The sequence below is a fragment of the Aquarana catesbeiana genome, linkage group LG13 (assembly GCF_042186555.1).
Source record: "Aquarana catesbeiana isolate 2022-GZ linkage group LG13, ASM4218655v1, whole genome shotgun sequence".
NCBI classification, from domain to species: Eukaryota; Metazoa; Chordata; class Amphibia; order Anura; family Ranidae; genus Aquarana; species Aquarana catesbeiana.
Window position 1 is genome coordinate 147,537,870 of NC_133336.1, and position 25,591 is coordinate 147,563,460.

At 47.1% G+C, this 25,591-nt stretch overlaps 1 protein-coding gene across 1 annotated transcript in view; it reads left to right on the forward strand.

Moving 5' to 3' along the window:
* Window positions 1-23,170: 23,170 nt before the first annotated feature.
* ZFYVE26 (zinc finger FYVE-type containing 26) overlaps window positions 23,171-25,591 on the forward strand; it is a gene marked incomplete in the record, with an annotated part of 1,901,467 nt that continues 1,899,046 nt past the window's right edge. The window contains 1 exon segment of the mRNA XM_073610828.1: window positions 23,171-23,465. Coding sequence (XP_073466929.1) covers window positions 23,278-23,465 — 188 coding nt within the window.

A 25,591-nucleotide genomic window follows, 5' to 3' on the forward strand; every position in this document is an offset into this window, starting at 1 on the left:
ATCAAACAGTACACAGGAAACAGGAAGCACGGGAACAGGAAGCTGATGATCGGACAGCACCGAACACAGCATCCCAGCAACCTAAATAGGGCAACCGGCGCCAAACACCGCGACCGCGCCGGCATGCACCCGCACGCCCGCCCGCGTTAGCGTGACGCGGCGCACTCCAGAGTGCCCAGCAAGTGTCCTGAACCGAGATCCTCTCTGACAGTGCCCCCTCCTTAAGGGCAGCCCCTGGATGCCCAGCCGGGCTAACCTAACCGCATGGGTACTCTGAAAATCCCTTAAGAGTTCTTCAGCGTGCAAGTTGGCCTCCGGTTCCCAAGAATTGTCTTCTGGTCCATACCCCCTCCACTTGATCAAGTACTGGATTTGGTTGCGTCTCTTCCTACAATCCAAAATTGCCTCCACCCCAAACTCCTCCTCGTTGTCGATAATTACGGGTTCAGGCGGGCCAGTATTGCGACCCGAAAAAGAGTTGGGGATAACGGGTTTAAGTAGGGATACGTGAAAAACCGGATGGATTTTCAATGAATTAGGTAAGTCCAGCTCATAGGCCACATCATTGATTTTTCTCTTGACTGAAAAGGGACCCATGAACCTGGGACCTAACTTTCTCGAAGGACAAGCCATCCTTAAGTTACTGGTAGACAGCCAGACCTGATTGCCAGGTTCTAGCAATAGTTGTCCTCGCTTCTTCCTGTCATACATTTTTTTGTTGCATTCCTGGGTTCTAGCCATTGTTTCTTGCAATAGTTTGTTGTTGTTGATGAAGAAGTTCATGGTTTCAGAAACTGTGGGAATCGCACATTCAGGTAAGGAACTGGTTCAAAAGGATGGGTGAAACCCGTAGTTCGCAAAAAACGGTGTCTGTTTGATGGCCGAATGCACAGAGTTGTTGTAGGCAAACTTGGCAATAGGCAGGAGAGAGATCCAGTCATCTTGTGAGAAGGCAGAAAAGCAACGAAGGTACTGTTCCAGTGACTGATTAGTCCTCTCCGTCTGCCCATTCGTCTGGGGGTGGTAGGCCGAAGAGAATGCCAATTCTATCTCCAGAGACCTACAGAGAGCTTTCCAGAATCTGGAGGTAAACTGAACCCCACGATCGGATACTATACTTGAGGGAACTCCGTGGAGGCGTACAATTTCCTTAATAAATATTTTTGCGGTTTCCAAAGCTGATGGGGTACCCTTCATGGGTAGAAAGTGGGCCATCTTGGACAGTCTGTCTACAATGACGAAGATGGTGGAGTAGCCTTCTGCCAACGGGAGCTCAACGATGAAGTCCATCGCAATCATTTTCCATGGCCTTTCTGGCACGGGTAAGGGCCTTAATAGCCCCAGTGGTGTATTTACATTTTGTGCTGCCCTAGGCCTGACTAAACTCATGCACCCCCAAATTTAAATATGACCTGCCCCTTCCTGTCGATGCCACACCCCTTCATGTTTAAGGCCTGCCCTGTCATCTGTAAACCACACCCCTTCCTCTTTAGGCTCCACCTCTTCCTCTCTGTACATTAGGCCTACGTTTACATTAGGGAGGGTTTGAAATCTGAACTCGCATGATTTCAAACCGGCAATGCAGTCCGAATTCGGGGACGATTTGACAGACATCTGTGTGGGTTCATGCACAGATGTCTATTAAAATCGCCCCCAAAGTCACCAAAAGTAGTACAGGAACTTATTTTGGGAATCGGTTCGGCTCCGCAAAGTCGGCGTCGCACCGATTTGAACTGTGTAATTGTCAGCAATAGCTGCCGATTTGGCATGCGATTTGACATGCCAAATCGGCCCAATGTGATTGTGGGCTTAAAGTGGGTACCAAGTGCAGCCTCATCAGTGCTGATCAGTGCAGCCTCACCAGTGCCCACACAGGTGGCGAGGAGGCCGCATATTGCCTCTGAAAAGAAATCTGTGTGGATTGCTTTTCAGAGGCGTGACAGTCTTTTTTAATCAGAGCAGCAGAGGGGGGCATTAGTGTAATTGTCTAGGGGGAGGTGATGTTTAAACTTACTAACCAATTTTCCAGCCTCTAGTATGCGTGTTCTCTGATTGGCCAGCCTGTCCTGCACACCTTAACATACACACAGGAAGTGTGTCTGTGTGTGCATCAGGGGGTGGAGTCTGGACATAGCAGATGGGGCAGGCACAACAGAGATTGGATAGATCATAAGGAGGCGGGGCAAAATCATTGGCCTTTTCAGCAAACTGCGTTCACTCCAAATAGAGACAAAAGAAAGAAAAATAAATATACGTCAGTTTTAAAAGTAGTTAGTAGAATGGAGAATAAAATCCAGACTGATCTATAATGAGAAATGACACTTTTCTTCGTATGTCAGAAGGCAGCATGAACCATACAGGTAGCTATGAAAGGTTAAACCAATATATACAAGCAGACACTAAGGTGTTAAATGTCATTTTTTACCAGAAGCACCAGCCTGCAGATGTTGAGCTGTAAATAGTCAGGCTGCATTCACACCTGAACGTTTTCAGCTCGTAAAACGCCATCGAAAACCCGTGAAAATGCCCAACAAGCAAAATCCCATTCATTTAAATGGCCCCTGTTCACATCTGAGCATTTTGTCGCTTGTAGTAAAACGCCTGAAGCTGCATTCACACCTGAGTGTATCGTTTTCAGGCAGAAAGTTACGCTATTTTTGCCACGATTTTGTACAGGTCAAAAGGTCACCAATGTAAAAGAATTAAAAACGTCTGTAATCTGCCAAAAAAAGAAGCTGATGTACTTTTTTGAGCGATGGCCGTTTTGCTTTAGGTGACAGAAAGCTCAGATGTGAACAGGGGCCATTGAAATGAATGGGATTAGTCTTGTTGGTCGTTTTTAGAGCTGAGGCTGAGAGCAAACAAACGCCCAAAAACGCCTATGTGTAAACAGAGCCTGAGCTCAAAAAAGTACATGAACTTCTTTATAGGCAGATTATAATCTGCATGTTTCTGCTTTTTTCTTTGGTGACCTTTTGACCTGTACAAAATTGTGGCAAAAATCATGGTAAAAATGTGCGACTTTCTGCATGAAAAAAATACGCTAAGGTAAGAAAGCACCTGGGCGTCGACAGTAAAGCGGTGCTATTTTTAGCGCCGATTTACCGTCGTTTTTGTGGCGCTATTCGGCCGCTAAAGTGGCAGTTTTAACCCCTGCTAGCGGCCAAAAAAAGGTTAAATCCGCTTGCAAAATGCCGCTGCAGCGGCGCTTTGCTGGTGCTGCCCATTGATTTCAATGGGCAGGGGTAGTGTATTCACCGCTCCTACACCGCTGCAAAGAAGCTGCTGGCAGGACTTTTTGTAACGCCCCGCCAGCGCAGTGCCCCAGTGTGAAAGCACTCAGGCTTTTTTCAGGTGCTATTTTTAGCGCTGTAGCGCCTGAAAAACGCCTCCAGTGTGAAAGGGGTAAGCAGCAGTGTACACGTGTTCATTAAGCCTAGGTTCACACTGATGTGATGGGGGAACCAGTACGATTCCAGCGCCAGCTACCGCATTGTATCTCTCCCGCGGGCAGATCACACCACCCTCTGCGAACCTCTGTGGGTGTCAATAGATCGCAGTGCGAACTGTTAACTTGCACAGGAATCGGATGGCAGAGGCGAGAACACCCGTGTGATCTGATTCTAGTGCTGGGAAAAACAGGTCCCTGCAATTTTTTCTGTGCCAATCCAATGCGAGTTCAACCGTACAATTTCATGGCTGAACTGGCATCTCACAGACATCGCATGTGATCGGTACCACAGGTGCGAATCACATGCAATGTCTATGATCACACTGCTGTGAACCTGGGCTGCTGAAGCAGAGAAGAAAAGAAAAGCACAGTTCTCCCCCAGCAAGGACACAGAGGGTTCATTACTAGAGAGTCTCTATTTCAGATAACAGGAGAAACAAAGTGGGAAAGTTGGAGCCCAGATAAGCAGTGCTATGAGGTTTGCAAGGAGACACAGTGAGGATTGGTATTTCCTCTCACCCATCCAGCCAGGTCAGATATGCAGAATGTACGCAGGAGCCGGTCCGCTGCTGAAGCCACAATCCGACGGCTCCATGTGCACCTGAGAAGTCACAACACAGGAAGAGAAACCGACCATCTCTCTCGCTGCTCTCCGTCTGTGTAGAGAGGAGGAGGGAGAGGAGGAGGAGGGGGGAACTGTCACCACACGCTGTATGAGAGAGAGACACTCTCCGAACGCTGCGTGTTCTGTCAAATTCTCAATGAATGGGCTGACTCAGGAGCAGGGGGGGCAGCAGCTGCCGCCCCCCCCCCCAAAGTGGCGCCCTAGGCCTGGGCCTTGTCGGCCTAGGCCAAGACACAGCACTGAATAGCCCCCAGGCCTTCGTTCGGCTGCAGTCGCTTACCAGCTGGGGCCACCAAAAAGTACGCTGTACAAGTTCTGTTGTTTTCAACACACCAAAATGCCCAGCCAATTTGTGGTCGTGGCAGAGTTCCAGTACAGCAATCCTCAGATCCTCTGGGACCAAGATTTTATCCTTGTATCGGAATAAGCCGTCTTGCAAGCTTACCTCGCCTTCCACAGAAGGGGACTAATTTCTTGAGGCCTGTTTGATCCGGGATATAAGATCTCCCTGAAAAAGCAGAAAACTTCCAGCAGGGAGAATGGTGTCTGGAGGCAGAGATTCCCTGGAGTCATGAAACATACGGGATAATGCATCTGGTTTGGTGTTCTTGGTACCTGGCCTATACGTAATGTGGAATTGAAATCTTGAGAAGAACAGAGCCCATCTTGCCTGTCGTGGTCTCAATCTCTTGGCCATTCTCAAATACTCAAGATTTTTATGGTCCGTGTAAATCAGAATGGGGTGAGCGGCCCCCTCCAATAGGTAGCGCCACTCTTCAAGTGCAGCTTTAATGGCCAGCAACTCACAATCTCCTACATCGTAATTTTTTTCTGCATCAGAAAGTTTTCATGAGAAGAAGGCTACAGGATGAAGGAGAGCCTTGACACCTTGCCGCTGAGACAGTACTGCCCCTACCGCGACCTCCGATGCGTCCACCTCAAGGACAAACGGTCTGGGTGCTTCAGGACAGAAGCGGAAGTAAAAAGTTCCTTGAGTTTATCAAAGGCTGCCTGCGCCTGAGGAGACCAACAGAATCGATTTCCCTGTTTCGTCAGTTCTGTGATGGGAGCGATTATATTAGAAAAACTCCTTATAAATTTCCGATAAAAATTGGCGAAACCGATAAAGTGTTGGACCCCTTTTTTATCGGAGGAAGCGGGCCAGTCCGGAATAGCTGCAACCTTTTGCGGGTCCATTTTAACACCATCGGTAGAGATGATTAGGCCAAGGAACTGAATGCACTGGAGCTCAAAATCGCATTTGTCCAATTTAGCATAGAGTCCATGCTGCCTGAGCCGGGTTAACACATTCCTGACATGCCTGCGATGTTCGGTAACAGAAGAGGAGAAGATCAGAATATCGTCCAGGTATACTGTCACGGAACGCCCCACACTCCGCTTGAGTGCTTCCGTCATATACCGCTTCCTAAGTTCTGGAACACGAGTCCAATGGATCTGGCCATAGGAACCCCAAGAACTAGACAACACCAGTCTTGGAGTACATCAGAACTGTCTTTATTTTGAGATCTCACAGACCTTTATACAGCAGGGATGACTCAAAGCTAACCTAATTAACATGACCTAATTTACTACAAAATGTACCCAGACCAGATGACAGTCTTGTGGGCACCGAGCTTCACACATTAATACAATTAACAATACAAATAACAATCTCCCCCCTCCTCAGCCTAGACCATTCGTCTATTAGCCAGGGCTGGTGGCTAATGTGATCAGCTCTCTCAATTAACATAAACACATGTTGATAACACCAGCATCTCCCCACAGGATGTGTCCCAGCAGAATGAATCAGTCTTATCAGCAGGGGGCTGCTGGAGGAATCCCCCCTCCCTCTTCAGGGACACAAATATACAGTAAGGAGTCCCCATACAATATATACATGACTGAGTCCGATTAATACTGTTCAGACTGGATTTCTCATTCACCTCAAATGCTAGGGCCCATAATCGGTGGGCAACAGGCTTGCACACAGTCCTCTCCAACAGCCTCCGCTCTGGCCTTGCCCGTGACATTTCTCCCCTTTCGGCAGGAGACTAACACAGGAGGAGACCCCAGACGGGTTGACTCCGAAGTTAGTCCACAGCTCCAGTCCTCTACTGCCTGTACCCACACAGTACCCCAAACAAATCATCCCAAACAGTGCATTACTCACCCAGCCATCCTCTGCCTCTCTCAGAGAACATATCTGCCGCTGGGGAGAGGCCCGGACTGGCTCTTCTCCCTGGAATCCTTTCTGCCGCTGGAGAGAAGACAGGGGGACTGGGCTCACTCCATCCTGCTGTTGGGGATCTGGGCCGACTGCCCAGCATCCCTGGGGTATACAGGTGGGGACTGAAGCCCCATCAACCGACACCAGATCAAGCTGCGGTTGTGAGGTGATGACTGCATTCTCTCCTTGGACCTCCACAATTGCTGCAGGTGTGGGGCAGAGGTCTTGGACCCTCTGTCCGGTTGCCAGCACTTCTGCTGGGGGTTTGCCAGGTGGTTCCTCCTCTACAGAAACGTCTATTAAATCCCCAGTCTCTGGAATTGGTAAAAGTGTGGGACAGAGGTCTTGGACCCTCTGTTCAGTTACCAGATCTTCAGCTGGAGAAGTTTGTTTTAACTCCATAGATGCTGCTGGCAGAAAATCACATGTCCCTGTCAGTGTTGTGGGAGAAAGGCTGACTACCTCTTCTCTCAGGAAGGCCGAAGCCACTGTTGGTGCTGGGCAGAACACAGTGAACTTTGGCCCTGATAGCAGCTCTTCTGCTGGAGGCTCATCAGGTTGTTCTTCCTCAGCAGAAAAGTCTATCAAATCCCATGTCTCTGCAACTGATGTCGGGGAATAGGGGTTCACCATCTCCTGTCCATGGAACCCAGAAGATGTTATCATTTCTGGACAGAGGTTAGCAGAGCTCTGCCCTGTTGTCAGCACTTCAGGTTTGGGGACGGCAATCTCCGGATTTTCCACTGCCGATTCTCTGGCATGCTGCTGAACTTGTTCTAGCAGTTTCCTGTATGCCCTTTCCAGATGCTGTTCCTTCCTTAGCAAATGGTCCAGATCAGGTTTGAGCTCTGAGACCCCTGCAAGACCGAGCATAGACTCTCTATAGTCTCTCATGTCCTCAAGGTCAGGTTCCCCTTCATCGCCAAACATAAAAAGATCTGTAAGGTTCTCCCACAGCAATCCAGGGCCGCCAAAGTCATATCCCTCCGGAGAGCATTCTGTTGTCTCCCCTAAATATCCCTCCTCTGCGTGCCATTGCAGAGCCCGATATCGATTGTCCAGCTCTATCTCCTGCTGGACCAACCTGTCCAACTCAGTCACCCATTGCTCCTGGGGCTGCTCTCCCAGGAATGCCATCCGCAATGCCCGTTGGTCACTGGCCCGTTGCTCTTGGGTTGGAAAGCACTTGCCCTGTTTTATACCAGCGAGACGGAGGGCTGCAATCCAGAGCTCCACCCGAATCAGCTGCCTGAGCTCCAGGTATTCATCCTCAGACACAGTCCTGGTGTACGTTGAAAGGATGATCCGCAGCAGCCCCGGGAATTCTGATGCCAGGTCCATATCTCCGCTGGGGTGACTGAAGTCTGCTATGCTGATCTTGGATCCAGTTGGAGGTTTGGATGTCCCAGACTTCAGACTTCAAGAAGCTTTCCCGCTGCTTGCCACCAATGTCACGGAACGCCCCACACTCCGCTTGAGTGCTTCCGTCATATACCGCTTCCTAAGTTCTGGAACATGAGTCCAATGGATCTGGCCATAGGAACCCCAAGAACTAGACAACACCAGTCTTGGAGTACATCAGAACTGTCTTTATTTTGAGATCTCACAGACCTTTATACAGCAGAGATGACTCAAAGCTAACCTAATTAACATGACCTAATTTACTACAAAATGTACCCAGACCAGATGACAGTCTTGTGGGCACCGAGCTTCACACATTAATACAATTAACAATACAAATAACAATCTCCCCCCTCCTCAGCCTAGACCATTCGTCTATTAGCCAGGGCTGGTGGCTAATGTGATCAGCTCTCTCAATTAACATAAACACATGTTGATAACACCAGCATCTCCCCACAGGATGTGTCCCAGCAGAATGAATCAGTCTTATCAGCAGGGGGCTGCTGGAGGAATCCCCCCTCCCTCTTCAGGGACACAAATATACAGTAAGGAGTCCCCATACAATATATACATGACTGAGTCCGATTAATACTGTTCAGACTGGATTTCTCATTCACCTCAAATGCTAGGGCCCATAATCGGTGGGCAACAGGCTTGCACACAGTCCTCTCCAACAGCCTCCGCTCTGGCCTTGCCCGTGACATATACGATAACATATAAATCCAGGAGGTCACGAAAAATGTCATTTACGAAATGCCGAAAAGTTGCCGGAGCGTTGCACAGGCCGAAGGGCACGACGAGGTATTCAAAATGTCTGAACCTGGTACGGAAGGCTGTTTTCCACTCGTCCCCCTCTCTGATGCGAATCAAGGTAGGTCGAGTTTGGTAAATATTTTTGCTGAACTCAATCTATGGAACAGCTCTGGCACAAGAGGTAAGGGATAGCGATTTTTGATGGTCACCTTGTTGAGTTCTCTATAATCGATACAGGGACGTAGCGAGTGGTCCTTTTTCTCGACAAAAAAGATGCCTGCCCCGGCTGGTGATGTTGAAGGACGAATAAAGCCTCTCTTAAGATTTTCATCGATATACACCTTGAGAGTACCCAGCTCCTGCTCTGTTAAAGGGAATATTCTCCCAAAAGGAACTTCAGATCCGGGCAACAACTCAATAGGACAGTCGTAGGGTCTATGAGGCGGAAGGGTCTCAGCCCCTTTTTTGCTAAAGACATCGGAGAAGTCCTGGTAAGGGATGGGAATCGCCTGCTGCGATTCCGTGTCGGTGTTCAGACACAAGAGTTGACTGGGTTTTGCAGGAGTTCCGTGCAAACAGTGCTGTTGGCAGTAACTGGAAGAGAACTTGACTTCCCCAGAAACCCAATCGATATTGGGGTTATGCGCCTGCAACCAAGGCATTCCTAGAATAATAGGGAAGAGTGGTGAAGAAATGGCGTCCAGCCGGAGAAATTCCTGATGACAGGTGTTCATGGTGGCTAGCAGTGGGATGGTTTCCAAGGTGACCGGACCAGAGCTGAGGGTGGAACCATCCGCGAGATAGACAGCAAGTCCCTGCGATTTTGTCCGGAGAGGGATACGGTGTTGAGTCGCAAAGGTGAGATCAATGAAGCAACTGCACGCTCCTGAGTAATTGATGACTGGGGTAAGCAGATCCTGTCCTGGAAGCTGGAGGGTAATGGAGAGAGCCAGATGGTTAGCAAGGTTAGGCAAGGCAGGTGCGATTTTAGAAGTAGCTGAAAGAGACTTACGTGTCTTATTTGGGCAAGATCTCACGTAGTGACCTGATTCCCCGCAGTACATGCATAAGTTGTTGACCCGTCGACGTTGTCGTTCTTCGGGAGTGAGGGATGGGCGGAGAAGCCGCAGTTGCATCGTTCAGAAGTGTCAAGGGCTGAGGCAGCCGGTACCTGAAGGCTTTGGCCTACGGAGCTGGTAGCACTAGGGACCTTGGGGAGGACCCAAGTGGGGCGGAACTGGTTGACCGACCTCTCGGAACGACGCTCTCTCAAGCGCCGATCAATCTGCACCGACAGGTTAATAAGGTCTTCAAGAGTTTGGGGTACGCCTACCCGTGCCAGCTCGTCTTTGAGCGAATCGGATAATCCTAAGCGGAATTGGTATCGCAGGGCCGCATCATTCCATTCAGTGTCTGAACTCCAACGCCTAAATTCCAGAACATAGTCTTCTGCAGGCCTGCGCCCCTGTTGTAGGGCGTGTAAGGCGGATTCAGCCGTGGCTTTTAATTGAGGGTCCTCATACAATTGAGACATGGCAGTAAAGAAGGTATCCAGATTACCCAAGCAGACTGACTTTTGCTCCAGGAGACGGTGGGCCCAGGCCTGTGGTTCTCCAGATAGAAGAGAGATGACAAAACCCACCCTGGTTGCTTCCAAGGAGAAGGTGCGTGGTTGCAAGGCGAAGTACAGTTTGCAAGCTTTACGAAATGCTCGATACTTGTTGCGCTCTCCGGTAAACCTTTCGGGTGTAGGGACCCTGGGTTCGGGAGGTAGCATAACCACTGAGGGTGCAGGTGAGAGCCCGGTAGCAGAAGCACCTTGCGGGTTAGCAGGTGAGGATAGCACCTAAACTCGTTCCTCCAGTCTGGTATAACCTTCTTGAAGGCTCTTCACAGCCTGCGTGAGACCCGCCAGGTGTCTGCATAGCTCCTCCATGGGAGAGGTCCCCTGCTCGGGCTCGGACATGGCTGTCCGATACTGTCAGACTTACCCGTATCAGACTGACGAACCCGATATAGCAGAGGATGGCCTCCCGTACGTATCTGGTTCCCGGCCCCTAATAGAGCACACAGAAGGCACGGGAGCACAGAATGGTATGAGAGCCTGGCAGGTGGTTAGCAGGGATGAGGCCCAAAGTCCTGATGCAAGCTAGCTGGAGATGATAGGCTGTAGGTCAGCTACAGGTGCAGAGCAGGAGCAGGCAGATCCAAACACAAGCAAGGTTGGCAACAGGCAGTCAGCACGGTACAAAAGAGCAGGCAGATACAAAGTCCAGGTCACAAGCAGGTTTGGCAGCAGGCGGTACAGAGGGGTCAGGCAGGTTCAAAGTCGGAGGCAGGCCAGGGGTCAGATGCAGGCGGATAGCAGAGCAGAGTCCAGTAAACAAGCCGGGTCACAGAGAGATCAAACAGTACACAGGAAACAGGAAGCACGGGAACAGGAAGCTGATGATCGGACAGCACCGAGCACAGCATCCCAGCAACCTAAATAGGGCAACCGGCGCCAAACACCGTGCCGGCGCGCCCAGGCGCGCGCCCGTGCGCACCCGCACGCCCGCGCGAGCCAGCGCGACGCGGCATACTCCAGAGTGCCCAGCAAGTGTCCTGAACCGAGATCCTCTCTGACAACCCCTCTCTGCGCTGTACCTGATATTGCTCCGGACAGATTCACCCAAGATGGATGCACTGTGGGATAAATGGAGGGCAGACATCCCTACCCTAGATAGAGAAACTTGGAAGGAGTGCTTTGAAAATAGTTCCCAGCTAGTGATATCATCCAGAGATGAATGAATACAAGCCACATTCCTGCACAGGATTTACTTCACACCACAGAGACTGCACAGAATATACCCACAGAGATCCATGAACTGCCCGCGATGTCAATCTCCAGACAGCACCTATATTCACATGTTTTGGGCCTTTCCTAGACTCTCCCGTTATTGGTCTGCTATTGTGGATTTTTTTAATGTGTGTTTCCAGCTGGAGATACCTTTGACGGCAGAGTTGGCACTGCTGGTTATACAATATGATGATCAGAGACCTCGGTACACTAAATTGCTGCTTTCACTGTTACTCTTTTATGCCAAAAAGGAAATCCTACTCAAATGGACTTCCCCCCTGCCTCCTACAATGAGGTCTTGGGAGAACTCGATCAATGCCATTTTGCCAATGTATAAACTGACCTATATGTGTAGAGGTTGTCCTCAGAAATACACGGAGGTATGGCAGCCATGGACTGACCCCATGTAAAATGCCCTTTCTTAGTGACCTTGCCGCTTTTTCTGCCTGCACACAATGGGTTATGTATAACTGTGCCCAATGCTCCCCCCCCCTTCCCTCCCTACTTCTCATGTTATTATGTGGCTGGCAGCTCTTTGCCCCCTGACCTGAGTAATGTATATCTATGATATCCTATTGTTACCCTGAATATTGATTTACTGCATCTATGGTGTCCTTCTATTTATGTATCTACTGCACTAATTTTGTGTCCTGCAATAGACTATGATTCATTTTTCTCAAACAAAGACCAACCTTGTTGTTAAAAAAAAAAAGTTAGCTGCTGACTTTTAATAAACAGACACTCACCTGTCCCATGATCCAGCGATACGGCCACTCAAAGCCTCGCTTTTCTTCCTCTACTCTCCACGGCGCTGGCATTGCAAGTGTGGGCACCTGGCTAAGACAGCTTGCGGCTTCACAGCTGGGTGTGCACTGCGCATGCATGAGTCACGCTGCTCTTTCTCAGTGGCCGGGCAATCTTCTGGGACCTGTGACATGTCCCAAAAGATTGCAGGAAAGGAGGAGTCGCCTAGGCAGCAAGGGCTGGGAAGCTTTAAAAACTAGGTATGTAAGGGGACGAGGAGTGCTTAAAGCGGAAGTTCCACTTTTGGGTGGAACTCTGCTTGAAGAATATTTTAAACATACACTACTGTGCTTTATAAATAGTAACTGAAGTCTTTCTTGTCCTTTTTTCAGATACCTTCTTGTTTTAGTTGAGGTCAGTTGGCCTCATCATTGTAATTAGTAGTGTTCCTATGGACTATTACATTGATTTTTAATTTTGTTTTATCATAGGATTTAATCATCTTTGAATTGTTTTCATTTAGTTCTTTTTTGTAAAATAAACTTTTTTGAAGGCTTGAAATCTTTTTTTGTGCTGTGGCTGGCTAAGCAGCTCATTCTGCAGTGTGATTCGCTTATTTGAAGAGCAGTAACCACTAACCAATATGGCAGAGGCGCTTTGAATTGATATAAATAGACCAAGTGCATGTTGGTCCCCCTGATGTCATCTGTAACGAAACACATAAGGCGATGCTACAGCAGTGATGTCATCACACACACAGAGTTGGACAATGGCCGTATCCAAACTGTCAGCCTATAGGAACGCTAAGGTACGACATACTATCTAATGCCTGGAAGCTTGTTCATATTGTGAGTGTGCATTTTATTCTTTGAAAAAAAAGCAACCAATACGGTTTTACACTATGGGATTGCTTCTTATCCTTTATCTTTGAGAATTGCTGTGGTTGCCCATCCTGCATTAATTTTGTGGAGGAGACACATTTGCCAGTGGAAGCTTTTAACCTAAGTGCTGAATGACCATTTTTTGAATATTCGGGTAATTGGGACCCTGGTAAGTGGCTAATGTGTCTTTTTTGGCTGGGGAGCATGGATTCTCTTTAACCATCTCAATACAGGGCACTTTCACCCCCTTCCTGCCCAAACCATTTTTCAGCTTTCAGCGCTGTCGCATTTTGAATGAATTGAATGATTTGATCACCTTTGTGGTTTTTATTTATTGCGCTATAAACAAAAGAAGAGGGACAAGTTTGAAAAAACACAATATTTTTTACTTTTTGCTATAATAAATATCCATTTTTTTAAACAATTTTTTTCCTCAGTTTAGGCCGATACGTATTCTTCTACATACTTTTGGTAAAAACAAATCGCAATAAGCGTATATTGATTGGTTTGCGCAAAAGTTATAGCGTCTACAAAATAGGGGATTGATTTATAGCATTTTTATTATTATTTTTTTTTTTTACTAGTCATGGCGGGGATCTGCGATTTTTATCATGACTGCGATATTGCGGCGGACTTATCGGACACTTTTGACACATTTTTGTGACCATTCACATTTATACAGCGATCCGTGCTATAAAAATGCATTGATTAATGTATAAATGTGAACACAGATCCTCTCCGTGTTCATATGATGTCCGCCCAGAACTAGAGCTGCCTCGTCCCGCAGTCATATGACAGTGGGCGGGCAGCTACTGGTTAAACACCTCAAAGTTTCTATTCAGAGTCCTTTGAATATTTTGGCTTATCACCATTCAATTATATGGACTTTATTATTATTATTATTATTATACAGGATTTATATAGCGCCAACAGTTTACGCAGCGCTTCACAATATAAAAGGGTGACAATACAGTTATAATATAATATTATTATAATACAATAAGATACAGGAGGATTAAGAGGGCCCTGCCCAGAAGAGCTTACAATCTAATAGGGTGAACTCTATATTGGAAATCTATCGACACTAAATTAATCATTTTCTTTTCAGATATAAGTTTTTATTAAGAAAACACATATGGAGAGGTTCCAACATCACAATATAGATGTACATGTCTTCAAGAAATAAGTACAGAAAGTTTGAATACATTACAACTGTGGGCGAGAGAGCCAGCAAGTCATGTACTGTACATTCTTATCAGCTGGTTTGTTTAAAATTTCAGAAAATGGCAAGATCCTCTCCGTGTTCATTTTTATTTTTTGAAAACATTGGAGTGGTAGAAGGTGGAATAGAGAGGGAGAAAAAAGAAGGGATAAGAGGGAAGGAGGAGGGGAGGGGGGGCAGAGACAGGGCGAGGGCGGGGAGTGGACGGCACATCAGGTCAAAGTAGTGTTATGTCCCTAGTAGGGACGTCCATTCATCCAGTAAATGAAAATATTCCAAAGACTCCAGGTCTTTGTGTATTTCTCTTGCTTGTGTTGCACGGTAAGGATCAGGTCTTCCATTTTGTTTGTTTCTTCTACTTTCCTCAGCCAGCACCCAACAGTCGGTGGGCACTGCTGCTTCCAGTAGAGGGTATACACGCCTTGGCTGTGTTTAATAAGTGACGTAACAATGATTTTTTGTAGGATTTGATTGCGATCTTTGATAGGTGTAGTAGAAAGAAAGACGCGTCCTCCGGTATTTTGTATTCTGTGAATGTTTGTGTAATACAGCGAACTTCTGTCCAGATATTCGTCAATCTTGGGCAGGACCAGAAGACATGTAACAATGAACCCTTGTCTTCTCCACACCACCAACAGCGGTCCGAAGAAGTCGGAAAGCATTTGTGTAGCCTGGTGGGTGTGAGGTACCATCTGGAAAAAATTTTGAAACGTGTTTCCTGCATTTTAGTGCATAAGGAGGATTTGATGGCAAGGGTGATGATATGTTGATTCTGTGCTACTGAGAATTTCTGATTGAGGTCAGTCTTCCATTTGTCCAAGTACCATAGGCTTGGTTGCTTAGGGGGCGAATTTAAGAGAGAGTACATTTGTGATAGAGTCTGTGATATCGGCCCGGTCCCTGAGCATGAGCAGTATTCCTCAAAAGTCGTCAGTGGGTGGGAGAAGGCTTGTGGGTCAGGGGTGGAGTGTAGGAAGTGGTGTAATTGAGCCGCCTTCCAAAAAGGAAGGTGGTAGTTACCCAACGTGTCAGTCAATTCCGCGAGGGTTGTGTGTCTTAATGTAGTCCCGATCAATGGGTGGGATTTCAACCTCGGGGGCAAAGAGTTGTAACACCAAAGTGCACTTTTTAGAGGGATAGTGGTCTGAGATTGTTCTATTTGAGTCCAAAGCTTATTTTTTTTCGTTTCGTCTCCAGTATAAGACTCTGCCCAAGTGAGTGGCCTGGTAGTATCGTCGGATGTCTGGCACCGTGAGGCCTCCATTCTGTTTGGGAAGTGACATTTGGATTCTGTTTAATCTAATAAACCGGGTGAAGAGGGCTTGTACTTGTTTGAGGAAAGACGCAAGAATCTGAATGAGCAGGGCTTGGAACAGGTAGAGGAATTTGAGGAGGATACACATTTTGATCAGATTACATCTACCGCACCATGAGAGTAATCCTTTGTCCAGGTGTCTAGCAGGAATCGGGTCTTTGTCAGTAGTGGCGGAAAGTTAAGAGCAAATGTGCGCGATATGTCCGATGGGATAAGTGTTCCTAAATATTTGAGGGCCGAATTTGTCCACTTAAAGTGGAAGCTCGACTGGATGGTTGAGATGGAGTGGGGAGGGACAGCTACACCCATAGCCTCTGATTTAGACAAGTTTATTTTTAAATTTGAGATGGCTCCATATATGTCAAATTCCTTCATTAGGTTTGGTAGGGAAGTCGTTGGATTCGTCAGAGAAAAAAGTAAATTGTCTGCATATGCAGATACTTTATACTGGGAGTCTCAGACTTGGATTCCTTGTATGTTGGGGTTTAGTCTTATTTTACATAAAAATGGTTCCAGGGAGAGGGCAAAAAAGAGGGGGGATAGTGGGCATCCCTGTCTCGTGCAGTTTTCAATAGGGAAAGGATCGGATAGCAGTCCGTTTACTTTCACCTGTGCTGTTGGGTTAGAGTAAATCCTACCTATCCATGTGAGCATCTGCTCTCCAACTCCAATGTGACGGAGGACAGAGAACATAAAGTTCCAGTTCATTCTGTAAAATGCTTTTTCGGCATCTGTACTAACAGAGACACATGAAGTATGCTATGTGGATTAAGTTCAACACCTTAATGGTGTTGTCTCTTGCTTCCCTTGTAGGAATAAAGCCCACCTGGTCTAGATGTGACAAGGATTGGAGATGTTGCACTAAGCGGGTAGCTAAGATTTTGGTGAACAGGTTTAGGTCAGTATTTAAAACAGAAATAGGTCTAACTCCCACAGGACCTCAGATCTTTCCCTTCTTTATGAATCAGCGTGATGTGTGCTTTTAAGGTGCCCCTGGGGAATTGTGTCCCTGTGCCTATTGCGTTAAAGAATGTCACCATCTGTGGGCCTATAATATTGGAAGGAGAGTTTTGTAATATTGGACGGTGTAACTGTCTGGGCCTGGGGCCTTACCTGGTTTCATGGACCCAATGGCGAGTTGAAGCTCCTCTAAAGTGATCAGGGAGTCCAGGTCCTCCAGAGCTTCCAAGGGTAGGGAAAGTATTTGTGAGGTTGTTCTGTAGTCCTCAATATCCGATTGTGGGGGGTCCCTGTTCGGTAGGTTGTATAGTGAGTGGTAGAAGCCCCTGAACTCACGTGATACGTGTTTCGGTAGTGTGACTTTTCTCCCATCTGGGCACTTCATTTGGGGGAGGTAAACTGCTGAGTTTTGTTCCTTAACTGGTCTGGCTAGTACCCTACCACATTTGTTTCCCGATTCATAACTTATTTTCCAACATATTTCTAGTGCTGCTTTTGCTCTGTAATGAAGTAGGTCAGTTTGCGAAGAGTTCCCAGTTCAATCTCTAATTCTGGCGTGGGGTTATGTTTATGTCGGGATTCCGCTAAAGTGAGTGTGGATAGTAGTTTGGAGATTTGTGCATTGCGTTCCCTCTTGATGCGCGCCCCATGTTTAATGAGTATTCCTCTAAGTACAGTTTTGTGAGCTTCCCATAGAGATCTAGGGTCACAGTCTTGGGTGTCATTTTCCTGAAAGTACAAGGATAACTCTTTCATAACATCTGTCAGGACTTCTGGGGTCTGGAGAAGGCTCTCATTGAGTCGCCAGAATCTGGGCCTAGTTGAGTTTCCCCCATCCAGAGTGTATGTAAGGGAGATGGGTGCATGGACCGACCAGGTAATGTGGCCGATCGAGGAGTCGGATACAGCGTGTAATTGGTTATGGGGAATCAAAAAGAAGTCTATCCTGGTGTATGGTTTGTGCGGCGTGGAATAGAATGTGTAATCTCACTCCTCTGTGTGTTGCAGGCACCATATATCTATCAGTTGGGCCTTGTGTAGGGAGGTAGCTATCCTTTTCCTCTGAGATGGAGGTATCACAGAGTACCCGGACGAGGTATCTGATGCTGGGAGCAAAGGGACGTTAAAGTCCCCTCCGAGGATTAATTGGCCCTCTGTGAATTCCGTCAATTTATCTAAGGTTTGCGAGATAAATTTGGCTTGTTGGTCGTTCGGGGCATACAGCGTCGCTAGAGTGAGTTGTGTGTCACCCACAAGACCCTTCAGAAATACAAAACGTCCCCCTGGGTCTATCATTTCTGCCTGACATTTCCATGGTATTTTGCTGGACAGCAAAATAGTAACACAGTGTAGAAAAGGTAATGCCGCTCTCCAAACTCCGTGGACCGTAACGGAAAACCTCCACCCTCAATGAGAGTCAGGTGCAGACTGTGCACAAGTCTATGGTAGGAAAGAAAACCCGGACTGCTGCACTCTGAAAATGGTCATCTTTATTCCAAAAAGTTAAAATCCAACAAAAGTCATAAGGTACGATGGGAGAATAGCAATAGCTAACGTGTTTCACATACAAAGATGCTTACTCATAGCTAGAGGGTAAGTGAATGTAGTCACAACTAAATAGAGCAAAAAGATAAAAAAACCACAAATAAGAAACTGGTGAAGCAATCAAACCAATGAACAATAATTAGTTAAAAGGACACACTTGCAGAACATCACATAGACCGAAGAACCCAACAGTAAAGACCACCTATAGAAGAAAATAAATTCATTTACCCTCTAGCTGACCGTTTTCAGAGTGCAGCAGTGTGGGTTTTCTTTCCTACCAAAATAGTGACACCTTTGGATTTAGCCATAGGGTTAGTGGAGTGGTACGTCAAAAGGAAGAACCTGCTTTTAAGAATAGGTAGCTTGTCATGTTTAAAGTGAGTCTCCTGGATGAAGGCGACATCTGCGTGAGCCTTCTTTAAGTCGTTCAAGAGCATGCGTCTCTTTTCAGGGATATTCAGGCCTCTTGCGTTTAGAGACACTATTTTTATGGATTCCATCGCCTTGTCTGTGAAGGGGGGTTAAAAATAAAAGTTGGGAAGATTAAAGAGGTGCAGAAAAAAAGGGGGGGGGGGGGGTAGAAAGAATAGGTGGGGATTGGGGTAGGGATAGAAGAGATAAGGTGGCTCTAGACTGAGGTACCACTCTCAGGGGTAGGACAGTAGAGTAGAAAAACCTACTAAAGTGGGTAGATTTAGCTAAAGTGCTGGGACGCTCACCAGAACAAAAGCTGGTATACGAGCGTCTGCCTAAGTGGGGGAGTGGAAAAGAACAACCAGCGAGAGTCTCACCGGCCGTCCCCCGGCCTCCCTTGGCTTTGGTATATAATACAACATATATTAACAACTTTTAACATTAACATGCATGCATATGCTAAATTTGAATTCAGACAAGAACTACTGTCAATATTTAAACAATTGCATTACACAGTGTGTGCTGAGGTAAACAAATCAAACTTCTGAATTTGGCTGGCCCCTCTTCCCAGCTCCTGGCCCTATGTGGGACTATGTGTTGGTTTTGCCTCACATATGGGGCCTGGGCATGTGAGAATATCTCCACCCTAAATAGAAGTTGATATTGAAGGCAACGGAGATCCCCTTTAAGTAAGGGGGGGTCCGATTGTCCCCCTAGTTTCTCCCCCGTCTTGTAACCATTATGATTGGTAAGTTATCTCCTTTCCTTCCCCTTAGTAGTAGCTCTAGTCTATCACCCGCAGTCCGTGAGCTGGGGCAAGGTGGTCCCCAAGGGATCCAGCTATCAGATGGGATTACCATGGCATGACGTTCAACTGCTGCCCCGTCTACTTTTCTTAAAGAGGCATCTTCAGCAGCGCCCCCATATTGGGGATATCAGAACCATAACCCATTGAGGGTACCACTATGTAACGTCCTCTGACTCTCAAGGGGTGGTGGGTTCCCCTATTCCGTACTGTATGCATTACATGTGTCCCGCAGAGTAACCTGCATAGACATTGTGAGCAATCAAGAATGAATTATTTTACCTTCCTGCCCACCCACTCGAGTCAAGCGTTATATGCAAAAGTACTTCTCTGGTTGCACAAAATCTTTGATATAACAGTGAGAGGAGGGGGATCAACCCCTGTATGGTTTGAGTGGCTGGGGGATATCAACCCTTAAACTTTTCCTAAAGACTGTGGTGAGGGGGGGATGAGGGCTGCTCAAAGTCTCCGCTCCTAAGTCTCAGTGACATCTGGACGTGTTGAGACTGAGGGCCACTCTACCCCAAAAGTGAGGATTCAGGCGTGATAGTGACAACATATTGATGTGCACCTTTTTGATATATGTGTGCATAATGGTTTAGCACAACGGGTGCTGTAAAGAACAGGAAGCACTCCAAGTGCATTTCGTGTGAGCATGGGGGGTTGGCAAGGGTAAACGATGTGACAATCGGTGTTAAGATTTATGTAGGGGGGGGTTGCCGCTTATGACAGTAGTGTGGTAGAGGGCATCACCTTCAGTGAACAACAGAACTGGGAGTGGGGAAGGGACCCCAAAGATCTGTGCAATGCGGCATGGTGTGGTATGGTAACGGCTCAAATATCAACTTGCCCCCCCACGCCAAGGTCCTAGGTGTACTCCTGGACTCTGAACTAACCTTTCGGCCCCACATCCTATCGCTATCCAAAATTTGCCGTCTCAACCTCCGCAACATCTCTAAGACGCCCCTTCCTAACCAATGTCACCACAAAGCTTCTAATCCACTGCCTGGTCATCTCCCGCCTCGACTACTCCCTCCTCATTGGCTTACCTCTAAATAGGCTATTCCACTTCAGTCCATCATGAACGCTGCTGCCAGGCTCATCCACCTCACAAACCGCTCAGCGTCTGCTATACTCCTCTGCCAATCCCTCCATTGGCTGCCACTCAGCCACCGAATTAAATTCAAGATACTAACTATAACTTACAAAGCCATCCACAACCTGGCCCCCAGCTACATCACTAACCTAGTCTCAAAATACCAACCTAATCGTTCTCTACGCTCCTCCCAACACCTCCTACTCTCAAACTCCCTTGTCACCTCATCCCATGCTCGCTTTCAGGACTTCTCCAGAGCCTCTCCCATCCTCTGGAATGCTGTACCCCAATCTATCTGATTTTCTCCTACTTCATCCACTTTCAGATGATCCCTGAAAAATCATCTCTTCAGAGAAGCCTATCTGGCCCCCACCTAACAACTGTACATTTATCTTCTCAATCAGCACATCGCCCACAGTTATTATCTCTTGTCTCTCGTGACCTTCTCTCTTAGATTGTAAACTCTAAGGAGCAGGGCCCTCTGATTCCTACTGTATTAAAGTGTATTTGTACTGTCCACTCTCAAGTTGTAAAGCACTACGTAAACTGTTGGCGCTATATAAATCCTGTATAATAATAATAACTCACGTGACCCTTCCAGTAAAGATGATGCCCGTGGTCTCCTGCTGGGCCTCTGCTGGCGGGGAAATTGTCCGCTCTGGTGGATCATGGTGCTTGGGCGGTTAGACTGGTGGGGGAGAATGACCAGGCAGTCCGGAACTCTCACTGGCTCTGTTTCCAGGAAGGTGAAGAGGGCTGGCAGGTCTGTCGGAGCACGCAGAGCGAAGGAAGACGAGGTCTTGAGGAATGTGACCGCCAGGGGGTATCCCCAGCGGTAGGTGCAGCCCTTCCTTCTGGCTAGATCGAGTACTGGCCTCAGCAGGGCTCTCCGTTGCAGTGTAGCTTTGGCTAGGTCTGGCAAGATCTTTATTGTGGCTCCATCAAAACTGAAATCTCCATGATCCCATGCCTTACGTAGGATTAGCTCTTTATGAGTGTACCAGTGTAGCCGGCATAATACGTCCCTGGGGCAGTCTGAGTCTGAGGGTTTGGGGCCGAGAGTCCTGTGAAAACAATCCACTCCAAGGCAAAGGATGGGTCCCCTAGTATTTCCCGGAAGATGGCAATCACCGCCAGGTCCTATGCACCTGTAGCCTCTGGGAAACCCCACAGCTGCAGATAATTGTGGCGGCTGCGGTCCTCCATATGGAGCTGTAGATCTATGGCTGTGGTTGCCTGTGATGCTTGGGCACCTTCCAGGGCCTTCACTCGGAGCTCAAGAGAGGAGACCGTGGCTTCTCCGGTCTCTACCCGCTCAGTAATTATCTGCATCTCCGCTCTGGTGGATCACGGTGCTTGGGCGGTTAGACTGGTGGGGGAGAATGACCAGCCAGTCCGGAACTCTCACTGGCTCCGTTTCCAGGAAGGTGAAGAGGGCTGGCAGGTCTGTAGGCGCACGCAGAGAGAAGGAAGACGAGGTCTTGAGGAATGTGACTTGCATGTCGCGTCCATGGGCTTCCTCTATGCGACGAGCCAGAGCCTCGATGTCCGCCTTTGTGGGGAGGGCCTGCACTATGGAGCGGAGGTCTTCGGGCAGACTGCCCATTTGTTGGGAAGAGCTGTGCATGGCCGAGCGGAAGGCTGCCGGAGTCCCCTGGGCCAGGCCTGGATCCATAGTTGGTGAGGGAGGGGAGAGCAGAGTGGAAGCGGCGTTCACTTCTAACGGCGGCTCACATGAAGTCTCCATAATGGCACCTGGTGTTGTTCGTTGCAGGTCCCGGAGGAATCTCCGAATGCTGCTCCTCAGGGTGAGCGGACGGTTTCTGCGGGACGGTGTTCTGGGTCTTCTGCTGTTTAGCATGCCTCTGTTTTCAAGCAGAATAGTCAACTGGGTGCCAAGGTAAGCAGGGGGAAGACAGGAGTTCACCGAAAAGACATCTTCACCCGGCCATTGCTAAGCCACGCCCCCTGAATCATTTTTATATTGGGCTTATTTGAGAATATTTTTACTTTGTTTTGAATAATTCATGTTTTTCGTTTACCAATAACCTTATAACGCTGCACTTGCTCTATTATACACTAATGCGCTTTATTAATAGTGACTAAACAAAGTAACTTTTCGAGCCCTTACATAAAGACCCCATTACATAATGTGGTTTAACAATGTCAAAGATAAAGTGGGACGCTGATGAGCTGCAGTTCAGTGCTCTACTGTTTACTATTTGAATACCTTCTACTGGTTTCCGACAGCTTTCCCAAACACGGCCTATGCCGCCCTCTACAGGTATAGTCTATATCAGCTATTGTAAACTAAGCAGCCACAATAGACTGAACTGTCACGCGACTATGGGTTCCTCCTGTATCATATGACCTTGTTAGTCATATGAGGCTTTCCGGTGTTCTGTCAGATTAGGTGACCCGTCAGAATGTGTAACGGAAGTGTCGTTTTGTTGCCGCCATCTTGCTACACCCTGCACCGCCCACAGTAAGGATACAGAAGGGGGCAAGCGGACATATTGTTTCACCCACCGGAGTTTAGCATTTTACACTTATCTATAACAATAAACTGAGATTATATAGTGAAACACAGTACTTAGAGCTCTGTCTGAATGTTTAGAATTTTGAAAGCAGCCAACTTCTGTCAACTTAGCAAACCTTTGAGATGAGCAGGCTTGCCGCTGCTTTTAAAATTCAACATCTAAACAGTCAGACTGAGTTCTAAGTACTGTATTTCACTATATAGCCTCAGTTTACTGTTATAAATAAGTGTAAAATGTAAAAACTCTGGTGGGTGTATCAATATGTCTGCTTGTACACTTCTCACTGTATCCTTACTGTGGACGGGTGCGGGGTGTAGCAAAATGGCGACGACGAAACGTCACTTCCGTTACTCATTCTGAGGGGTCGCCTAATCTGACGGAACACCGGCACCCTGTGTTAAGGAAGATCACGATGCTGATCTGAGCAGTCGGTATCAGTGTAACGTCGCAGTTGGAAGTATGGCGCACTCGTTCGGGGACGAAGAAATAGCTTCTACGAAGTCTATGTGCAAGATCCTCTACCTGTGCCTTCGAAGAGGACACTGGGAGCTTGCAAGGGCCTGCCTGCCTGCTTTACATAGGAGTCCTAAAGCGGGCGAGATAGAGGACGTAGTAAGAAGTCTTGTTACAGCTCCGCAGTTGCTACAGTGAGTATGAAGAACAGATACTGGCACTGCTTCAAGGCTGGGCACTGATGACCATAGTATGTATGCAAAGGCAGAAAAAGTGTTTAAAGTGAACCTTCCCTCGCCCCACCCACTTTTACGCTCCCCAAATCAGACATTTTAATTTAATTTAATTTAAGGAACCTTTCCCATGCTTCTGGCATTCCTGTCTAGCTCCCAACTGTCTCTGATTTCGAGTGAATGTCCCTGATTTGGAAGTCCCTCTGTCCCTCTTTCTTCCTCATTTGTCCCTCATTTTGGTCCAACATATGTAGTTGTATATAAAATGCCCTATTTATCTTTCAGAAAGTGTTTCACAGTGCTAAACATTTCATCCAAATTCGAAATTACTGCATTAGTATGTTTGTTTTTTAAAAGCTAGTATTAACCCTTTCATGACTAAGCCTATTTTTGAAATTTGGTGTTTACAGGTTAAAATCCGTATTTTTTGCTAGAAAATTACTTAGAGTTCCCAAACATTATATTTTTTTTAGCAGAGAATAAAATGGCGATTGTTGCAATATTTTTTTATCACACGGTATTTGTGCAGCGGTGTTTTAAACGCAAATTTTTGGAAAAGGGACACTTTCATGAATTTTTAAAAATCCAAACAGTAAAGTTACCCCTATTTTTTTGTATAATGTGAAAGATGATGTTACGCCGAGTAAATAGATACCAAACATGTCACCCTTTATAATTGCACGCACTCGTGGAATGGTGACAAACTACGGTACCTATGAATTTCCATAGGCGACGATTTAAATTTTTTTTACGGTTACCAGGTTTGAGTTACAGAGGAGGTCTAGGGCTAGAATTATTGCTCTCGCTCTAACGATCGCGGCGATACCTCACATGTGTGATTTTAACACCGTTTACATATGCGGGCGCGACTTCCGTATGCGTTTTCTTCGCTGCACGAGCTCGCGGGGACAGGGGCACTTTAAAAATTTTTTATTTTTTTTTATTTTTTTACTTTATAAATTGTGTTTTAAAAAAAAAAAAAAAATTTTTTTTACTTTTATTGCTGTCACAAGGAATGTAAACACCCCTTGTGACAGTAATAGGTGGTGACAGGTACTCTTTATGGAGGGATCTAAAAGACCCCCGATCCCTTCTCGGCACTTCAAAGTATTCAGATCGCTGAAAACGGCGATTCTGAATACTGTGTACTTTTTTAAATTCGGCGCCATTGGCAGCCGAGTAAACGGGAAGTGACGTCACGACGTCGCTTCCGCATTTACAATGAGAAGGCTGGAACGAAGCCGCCCACAGCTTCGTTCCAGCCCGCCCCCAGCCGCCGAAGGCACACGATCAGACACCGGGCCTCCCGATCGCACGGGAGGCCCGGTAACAGCGGCGGGAGGGGGGGGATGTCCCCTCCCGCTCCTCCGGTATAACAGCCGAGCGGCTTTTAGCCGCATCGGTTGTTATACTCGGGTAGCCGATCGCCCGCTGTAAACAACGGTACCGGGATGATGCCTGCAGCTGCGGGCATCATCCTGGTATAACCCCGGAAAGCCGAGTACGCATATCTGCGTACGGTCGGTGGGAAGGGGTTTTTAAAGGAGTAGTGTTTTTAGAAAAAAAATGCCTACGTACATTCCAATCTTGGAATGGCAGCCCTTTTCCTGCTTCTTGCAGCTGGCCCCCAGATGATGTGCCATTTCATTAGTAATGTTGAGCTGAACATACCTCTGTTTGGGTCGAGTCAAGGTTTGGCACACATTACTAAAGTTCAGGGGCTGAATCTTAACCTCATTGATGCCAATGGGAGCAAATTGCCAAAAAAAAACAGTAATGGTGTTGTGTTTTTGTTTATTTATTTATTTTTTAAATCTGCATAGTCAATGATTTGTCAGATGGCATAGGGAGCTGGGTGTTGTCCTGGAGAACATGCACAAAACATATACAACATAAAGCAAACTGACATTGACATTTATGAAGAAAAAATGCCTTTGAAAATTAGGGTTTTTCTTCTGTTTGTAAACAAAACAGCTCTCATCTATACCAGATGTCCATCCTGCATAAGGGCCCTTTCACACGTGCGGACTGTTCATTCGATCAGTTCAGTCGCGTATTTTGTTGTCAGTAAACATCAGTTTTCATCC